This window comes from Apteryx mantelli, chromosome 21, assembly GCF_036417845.1.
Source record: "Apteryx mantelli isolate bAptMan1 chromosome 21, bAptMan1.hap1, whole genome shotgun sequence".
Taxonomy (NCBI): domain Eukaryota; kingdom Metazoa; phylum Chordata; class Aves; order Apterygiformes; family Apterygidae; genus Apteryx; species Apteryx mantelli.
Window position 1 is genome coordinate 13,596,118 of NC_089998.1, and position 8,212 is coordinate 13,604,329.

At 62.2% G+C, this 8,212-nt stretch overlaps 1 protein-coding gene across 1 annotated transcript; it reads left to right on the forward strand.

Moving 5' to 3' along the window:
- The first annotated feature begins 481 nt into the window (after positions 1–481).
- On the forward strand, positions 482–6,734 carry LOC106494230 (POU domain, class 5, transcription factor 3). The gene is made up of 5 exons (XM_067309028.1): positions 482–997; positions 3,735–3,846; positions 4,330–4,460; positions 5,162–5,326; positions 6,003–6,734. Exons 1-5 carry the CDS (start codon positions 482–484, stop codon positions 6,252–6,254), a joined length of 1,176 nt encoding a protein of 391 aa, XP_067165129.1. The 3' UTR covers positions 6,255–6,734.
- The last annotated feature ends 1,478 nt before the right edge of the window (positions 6,735–8,212 follow it).

Below are 8,212 nucleotides of genomic sequence, written 5' to 3' on the forward strand. Positions count from 1 at the left end.
GCCGTTTGCTGCACAAACAGGGTGTTCGGGGCTTAGCATGTGGGTGCCCCACAGCACGGCCGCTTGCCGGGGTTTATTGCCCCACTCGGGTGGGATCCAGTGTTCTCCTTTCTGTGGCCCCAATGGGAAAGGGTCCCAGAGAGCCATAAATCACATAGCCATGCTGTTTTATTTCCCCTCTGGGTGGACACCCCCGTGGCTGGGCCGGCGGCGCCCCCTCCTCATCCCCCCACCCACCCACCCAGAAAAGGGGGATCAAGTTCATGCCCGACCCACCGGTGCGGCCGCGCCGCCGGGGCCAATGGGGCCGGGGCCCATTTCCATACGGTCCGGCCCGGCCCGACCCGGCCCGGCCCCGCCGCCCTCAGTGGCCCCGGCGGCGCCGCAGCATGGAGGCACCGTCGGGTGAGCTGCGCCCGGCCTGAGCGCCGCGGCCAGGCCTTGCCGCAGCGCCGCATGGAGCCCTAGGGCCGCGGGCACCATGTTCAGCCCGGACGGGGGGCTGCCGGCCCCCCCCTTCGGCCTGCTGCCCGACGGCGGCCCGCCTTTCCCCCGCGGCGGCTACGACGGCGCGGGCGCCCAGCAGCTCTTCTTCCCCTTCGCGGCCGAGCCCGACGGCGGCCGCGACGCCGCGGCGGCGCCCCGCGCCTGGCTGCCCGCGGCCGCGGGGCCGGCGGCCAAGGCGGAGGCGCGCCCGGGCCGGCCCTGCCGCCAGGGCTCCCCCGACGGCCGCGCCGCGCCGCCCGCCGCACCCTGCTGCGGCCCCGCCTGGGCCGCCCCGCCGTGGGGCGGCCCCGCGGCCCCCGCCGCCGCCCTGCCCGGCCCGCCCTTCGCCTCGGCCGCCTCGGCCGCCGCCTCGGCCGCCTTCCCCGCCGGCCACGGGCTCTGCCCCGCCGCCCTGCAGCAGGGCGCGGGCGGCCTCTCCAGCCTGGGCAGCAGCGGCAGCTCCAGCGGCGCCGCCAGCGAGGGCGGACAGTCCAGCGACAGCGGCGACGAGGTGAGGGACCCGCGACGCCGGCCCCGCGCCCCTCCGCGCCCCCGGGTCTGCTCCCCGCGGGCCTCCCCCGACGGCGCCCCGAGGCCTGCGCTGCGCTGCGCTGCGCTGCGGGGACCGCGGCGTCCGGGCGCCGTCCCCGAGCGGAGCGGGCAGGGAGGCCGCGCTCCCGGCCGCCGTGCGCCCCGTCCCGCCTCGCCGCCTCCCACGAGGGTCGCCTGCCCTGGCCGGGGAGGGTGTTGGCCGCGGGGCCCGCGGACGCTTCCTGAAGCCGGGGCCGGGGCCGGGCCAGAGATGCTGCCGTCGGGCGGGCGCCGAGGTCCATCGGGGGACCATCGGGGCCAGGGCCGCTGCGGCGAGCCCAGGGGAGCCACCTCGCACGGAGAAACGGAGCAAACGGCTCAGCTGCGACTCTCCCCTCCTCCCCCAATTGGAAGGGCCGCTCTATCCTTCACCCTGCTAGGGGAGAGGCTCCCCTTGGCTCCGGGCGCTGCTGGGGGTCACTGCAGTGCATGGCCCCAGTACCCTGCCCCTGGGCGAGTGTTGCTCGCTTTGCTGTCCGGGCCTGCCCAAATGCAGCTTTGCACTTTTTGTTTGGGGTTTGTTTTTTTTCTCCCCTCTGGACATTTCAAAGTAGAGGTCCCGGGTGGCCGAGGGGTCAGCTGCCAAGGGCAGGTGAGCATGCCTAATCTCGCAGGGGGACAAGGGGAGAATAAACCTGCTGGCGGAGGGTATCCTGTTCGGCAGATAAAAAGGCTTTGGGGACTCGGCTCCAGTTGCCTGTTGGGTCTCTGGTGCCTCACTGCAGACACCAGGGCTCGAGGGGCTGGGAACCGTTGTGGGAATCCCTTAAGCTGTCTCTGTGCAGGGCAACCTCCGGATGCCCTCAGCATCCATCTCCGAAGTGCTGTGATCCCTCCCGCGTCCTGGTGCTACTGATGCTGCACAAGAAGGGGAGCAGCCAGGGTCTGACTTGCTCTCTCCTGCCTCCCTCGCTACAGTCTCCCAACCTCTCTGGATGACTGGGACCCGTTGCTGGGGTTTGAGGGCAGTTTTGATTTGGGTGCATGTTACTCTATGATAAAAAGCTCTGCTCAGATGGGAATCACAGGAGCACCCCAACAGATTAAGGCTGTGGGATGTGTCTCGCTGCACCTGATCTATCCACTGTAACAGTCGCTTCCAACCTGTGCGGCTGTGAAAGGGCCACAGCTGTTTCTCCAAACCCTTTCTGCTGGGGGGGGGGGGTGTCCTCACTGGCATCCTCCCAGACTGAGGTGGGAAAAGAAACTTGCAATAATCGAAGGGCTCCACTGGGAGCTCATAAGAGTTACCTGAACCTGGTGGCACGGAAAGCCCCAGTGCCTGCAGCCCGCTTGCTCATCAGCTCCGGTGAGGGACAGGCAGCACGATTTAGCAGCACAACTGGCAGGAGTTGCATGTTCGTTTTTTGTTTTTTAAATCCTTTCTTGGCATAACAGAAAACCAGCGCTCCCGGGCAAAATTACTCCAGGGTTAACAGCAAACGGTGACATGGATTTTTTTTTTTTAAGTTTTTGCAAGCTTTTTCTACTGTGGGTTGGTTTGTTGGTTTTATGCAGAGTTGCTGCAGTGTAGGTGCCTAAGGGAGTCAGAAGCGCTCAGACCCACAGAGTTCAAACTGTGGACGCTGCTGGGTGCATGTGGTGTGGCCAAACGCCTGGGCTCTCCTGACTCGTGTGTGGCTCCGCAGTGCCGGATGGGGGTTAGACGAAATTGTTTTTCTCAGTTGAGAGATAGTCGGGAGTGCTCTGTGGCAGCGATGCACTCGGGGTTGTTGTGGGTGATGTCCGTGAACAATTAAAGGGTGAGACTTGTGTTGGCAGGAGGCACAGCTGTAAAATCTGATATTCTGCTACGTATGTGGGAACCTGTTAAATAGTTGCAAAATGCCCATTGCAGCAGTTCGAGATGGTAATGCAGAGAGGAAATGAAGCACTTAGGTAAGCAACTTTCCAGAAGTGAAGAGCCTGGTTGTTGCAAAGATCTGTTTAAAACCCACTCAGATCATCTGCACTTTCATCATTTTCTTTATCTGAGTCATTTCGCCTGCTCTGGGCTTCAGCAGGAAACGGGGCTGGTGCCTGCCCCTCTCTCTGTACCGGAGGGCCACGGAAGGTGGGTGTCCGTGTCCCTGGGTAGCTGAGCCCCATGGTAGTGTCCCAGGGTGTGATGGCGGGGAAATGCCAGGGACATGAGTGAACACGCCGCAGGCTGTGTCCGTGCTGCCCCGGAGCAGGAGTGAGGGTCTGAATCTGGGGGCAGAAGTGCTCCCTGGCACCTCTAGGGGCAGAGGAAGAGTTGGAGATGCTCCCTTGCACCAGCCATTCTGGTACAGTAGATCGGCCATGCGTGCCACGGTCCTGGTGAGCCACAGACAGGCCGGTTACTGACGGGGTTTTCCAGGTGTTTCTGCTGCAGAGCAAGGTGAGGTGGAGGTGCTTTGGGATCCAGAGCCCAAGTGTCCCTTGCTCTGCATTTGGGGAAAGCCTTTCCTTCTGCACCTGGCCCCATGGCCCTGTGGCAGCAGCAGCCAGTTGATGTGAGCACTGCTGAGGGCTCAGCTGAGCCCACCCCACTCCCACTGCCGTGGTGCCCAGGCCCATGCAGGTCCCAGTGCATGGACTGGACCCCTTTTCTTCCCAGCCTCAGCCCGCAGAGGTGCAAGGTTTCTGCTCTCACTTTGCTTCTGCCCCTCCAGGATGCGCCAACCTCAGAAGAGCTGGAGCAGTTTGCCAAAGACCTCAAGCACAAGCGCATCATGTTGGGCTTCACGCAGGCTGATGTGGGGCTGGCTCTCGGCACTCTCTATGGTAAGAGCCTCTCTGGGTCTCTCCCCTGTACCCAGTGCCCTGCGTCACGGCGGGGAAGAGGGGAGGCCTGGCGGGACCAGGAGCAGCCCTGGGCGAAGGAGATTGCTGCTGCAGAGCGACCTGCGAAGGAGCTGGTCAGCACGAGTGCCCTGGCCCCCTGCAGTTCCCTTCTCCTCCTTGCCGTGTTCTAAGCACTTCCCTAAAGCTGGAAGGATTTGAGCCTGGTGTTAGCAGCAATAAACTGCTTAAAATAGCTACAGCTGCTTTTTGAAGGGTGTTTCAGTGCTTTAAATCCTGCTGAAATAGCAGGGAAAATGCCCTTACCAGATCCTTTGGTGCCAGAGGACAGGGCTCCTGGGGGGCTAGTGGAGATGGGAGCTGCAGAGGTCCTTTTCCCAGGCAAGAGGTGTGGGGAGGCCCCTACTCAGAGGCAGGGAGCTGCGGGTAACCAGGGCCCCTGCCCGCCCTGTCTCCCCTGCCCAGGGAAGATGTTCAGCCAGACGACCATTTGCCGCTTCGAAGCCCTCCAGCTCAGCTTCAAGAACATGTGCAAGCTGAAGCCGCTGCTGCAACGCTGGCTCAACGAGGCAGAGAACACCGACAACATGCAAGAGGTGTGAGGCCAGGAGTCACCTTCCTGTCCTGGGGGGGGTGGCTATCCACAGGCCAATGAACCATCACACTGCAGTTCCTCCTGCCTCAAAAAAGTGGTTTTGGGGAGAGGAGAGCAGCAGGCTTCCCCCGTCACAGTGGCAACTTTCTGTCCTTCTCGCAGCTGTGGTTTCGGTCCCAGCTTGCCAAGCTGTGGGGGGGAACCGTATCTGCTGGTGACCAGGTAACACCTTCTGCAAAGCTGGCAGGAGAGCAGAAAGGGCTTCCTCTGAGGGAAGTGAGCCAAAATTTCCAGCATATATCCCTTGCGACAGCTTTGGCAGCTCCCTTCTCGGAGCAGCCAAGTATTGCTGGAGCCTCAGATGCCAGCAAAAAAGATGCAGCTGATGTAAATTTGCAGAGATTTAAATGCAGAAAAATGTGTCCCTCTCCCCCGCGCCACTCGCAGGCAGAGTTAGTGGCAGGACACTGGGCATGGCCCTGGGCGCAGTGGGATGAAGCTTGAGAGCAAAGTCTTCTACTGCACCTCTCTGGAAAGCAGCTGCTCTGAAGGAAGAGGCTGTGCTGACAGATATTCCCAGGGACCCAAGTCTGTCCCCATCCCTTCCCAGACCTTTGCATGAATCTCCGGAGGCTGGGAAGGATGTTGCCAGCCCTGGACTGCCCTGTGACCAAATGCTGCAGCCTCTCTTTCACTTTCCAGATGTGCAATGCAGAGCAAGTGTTGGCTCAAGCCCGGAAGAGAAAACGCAGGACCAGCATCGAGACCAATGTGAAGGGCACACTGGAGAGCTTCTTCCGCAAGTGTGTGAAGCCCAGCCCCCAGGAGATCTCCCAGATCGCCGAGGATCTCAACCTGGACAAAGATGTAGGTTTGGCAGGGTTCAGAGGACAGGGAGGGGAGTCGATGCCCAGGCAGTGGTGATTCCTTGGCACCCCCATTAGGCCAGATTAATGTTTTTCTGTGGAAAACCGTGCTTCCATTTGCAGCACAACAGTAGTTCATGGGAGGACGTTTGCTTTCTCAAGAGGGCTAGGGCATGGGGGATGAAGGACACTGCAGCTGAATATAGCTGGGCCACCCTGGCACCTTGTGGAAGGTGGGGCTGGGGAAGTTCATGCCTCCCATCTCCCTTTGGGTCAGTCTGCCCACCTGGACACGTTTTCCACAAGGGTTCGGGTCACCTGGGATAGGCTGCTCCTAGAGGCAGGGGATGGAGGAGGGTGGCCAGTCTGAGGGGTGGTGAGAGTCCCATCGCCTTGGGAGACAGAGTGCAGCACACTGGGAGCAGGCTGGGAGCGAGCTGCCCCAGCTTGGCTTGGGGGAGCTGTGGGAGGGAGGCCGGGGCCAGGTGGTTGCCTGGCCGTTTCCTAGTGTGCCTGTCCATCCTGAGCCTCCAGGAGGAGCCGTGGCAGGGATGGAGCCATGCTGGAGGTCAGGAGGCCGTGGGGCTGTGGAGATCACACTGTCAGAAGGGCTTTCTTGCCTCTAGTCCAGAGTTTGAGCTTGCCATGTTCATGCACCCTCATCCCATCCCTTTCAGGTGGTCCGGGTCTGGTTCTGCAACCGACGTCAGAAAGGCAAGCGGCTGCTGCTGCCCTTCGGCAACGAGGCGGAAGGGGTGATGTACGACATGAACCAGTCGCTGGTGCCCGCCGGCCTGCCCATCCCGGTGACGTCCCAGGGCTACAGCCTAGCTCCATCCCCTCCTGTCTACATGCCACCGTTCCATAAGGCCGAGATGTTCCCTCAAGCTCTGCAACCCGGGCTCTCCATGAGTAACAGCAGCCACTGAACCAGGGGCTGCGGGGGCAGTTTGGGAGCTGGATGAAGGTGTTTCCCAGATGGTGCGGCTTGGCTGGTTCCCTGGAGGCAGCTTCCTCCCCTTGCCCTGGAAAGGCACGTGGCTCTGGTCCCAGTCCCCAAGAGCCTGGCTGGGCAGTTGGCTGTGTTTTCTGGCTTTTTGTGCACGAGGGGCAGAGGAAGGGCCGGGAGCCAGGCACAGAGGTGGTCCCCACTCTCTGCAGTTGCTCCCAGCCCTTCCCAGTTATGTGAATTTGCTGGTGCCAGCACTCCCTCCTCCATCCCGTGCACGGGGGCAGCATCCCCTCCTCCCTCCCTGGGGGGCAACTGCTCCTTCCTTACTTTGACCTGCCTATGCCAGATATGCCCGGGGTGCTGAGCGGAGGCCCGTGCCCAGGGCACTGAGTGGAGCCGCCTTTGCCTGTTCCCAGCTGAGCTGAGCTGCTCTCCTGCAAGAACCACAAAAGAAGCGTTTTTAAATTTGGGGTTAAGAGTGGGGGGGGCTGGGGCTAGTTTTTTTTTTTTTTTCGTGGTTTTGGTTGTGTTTCTAGTTTTTGAAAAGCAAAAATCTTCGTAGCAATTTCTAGTTTCCCAGCTGCCCCTTCCCCGGCACGTAGAGTGGGGCTGCAGGCACCAATGCCCCGGGGTGGGGGGGCACCCCAAAGGCTCTCCCCATCCTCCTGGGCACCTGGGGCTTGCTGAGAAGCCCGAGGGCTATTGCGTGGAGGGAGATGAGCCCTCGGCAGCCCCAGCCTGCCTCATCTTGCCCCCAGCACCCCCCAGCTCAGGAGGGATTTGGCCCCATGCCCACCCGTGGGCAGGCCAGCGGGGCATGTTTTGGGATGGGGCGGTAAGGAGATGGCAGAGGGGCAGGCAGTGTGGGTCAAGGGTGTCCTCCCTGGCTCTGGTGCCACTCTGGATCCTCTGGGACCTGTTTCACTTGTCAGCCAGTGTCCCCCCCCCCCAAAACCTGGCTGCCCGCAGGCCACCTTTCCCCAGGGAGGGGGCCGAGCCCAGGGCCAACACCATCCCATCCATGCCGCTAACACCCCCGTGCCTTTGAGCTTGCTGTAGTTAATAATTCCCCCCCCCCCCAGCCAATCATATTCCCTCTGGCAATGAAATAAATCTCGGTTCTTTGGGGCATGAGAGCAAGTCAGTGCTTTCCTTGCCTCCGTGCTGCAAGCGGGGGGGGGGGGGGAGGCAGTGGATCAGACCCCGGGTTTCCTCATTCCCCCCCTTGCGGGCTCGGATCTCATCCTGCCGCCGCTGGAGACAGCCCGGACCGGCGCTGGTTTCGCCGGCGCGTGGGGGCCCGCCGCGATCTGGGGCTGCAGGCAGGGCCCTGCCCACGGCTGCTTGCCGGCAGGAGGCACAGCAAGCTGCAGGAAGCCGGCCCTTAACCACGGGAGCGCCGGGGTGGTGCCAGCATCCAAGACTGTGGCCACACTGCGGTCGGGTGCCTCCAAAGGAAAGCCGGGACAGGCCGACGCGGGGCCGCGAGCTGCTGGCGCCTGCTCATTTGCTGAGGCGGTTCGGAGGGCTCGTGGAGCAGCAGTGTCCCGCTCCCAGCGCGGGTTGTGCTGCCCGTTGGACTTGCAGATAGGGTGGGGTGCGGCACACAGGCGGTTTCCTCTCTGCTGGTGTGTTTTCGTGGCAACAACAAAAAATCCCAGGGCAGGGAGAGGATACGGGCATGCGTCCCCGCGTGCCCCCGCTGCAGGTCGGCCGGTCTTTGACCCGGTGTTAAACGGAGACCTGCAGAGAGCAGCTTGCCAAGGCTGTGCCTCCCTGGAGCGGGCCCGAAGAGGAAGGGTCACCCAGCAGCCTGTCCTCTGCTGCTGTTTTCTCCATAATTGCTTTGGGGAAGCATGAAAGTCCAGCGGGGTCTCGCTTGAAGGCTTTTCTTCCTGCGCAAGCAGGAGAATCACAGGTGCCCAGGGGGGTAAC

Bases quoted from the DNA above. Each gene is read 5' to 3' on its own strand.
- LOC106494230 (XM_067309028.1), top strand. From the start codon at position 482: ATGTTCAGCCCGGACGGGGGGCTGCCGGCCCCCCCCTTCGGCCTGCTG. The intron at 998-3,734 runs GTGAGGGACCCG...CTGCCCCTCCAG, and splicing joins CCAGCGACAGCGGCGACGAG to GATGCGCCAACCTCAGAAGA. The intron at 4,461-5,161 runs GTGTGAGGCCAG...TTCACTTTCCAG, and splicing joins ACACCGACAACATGCAAGAG to ATGTGCAATGCAGAGCAAGT.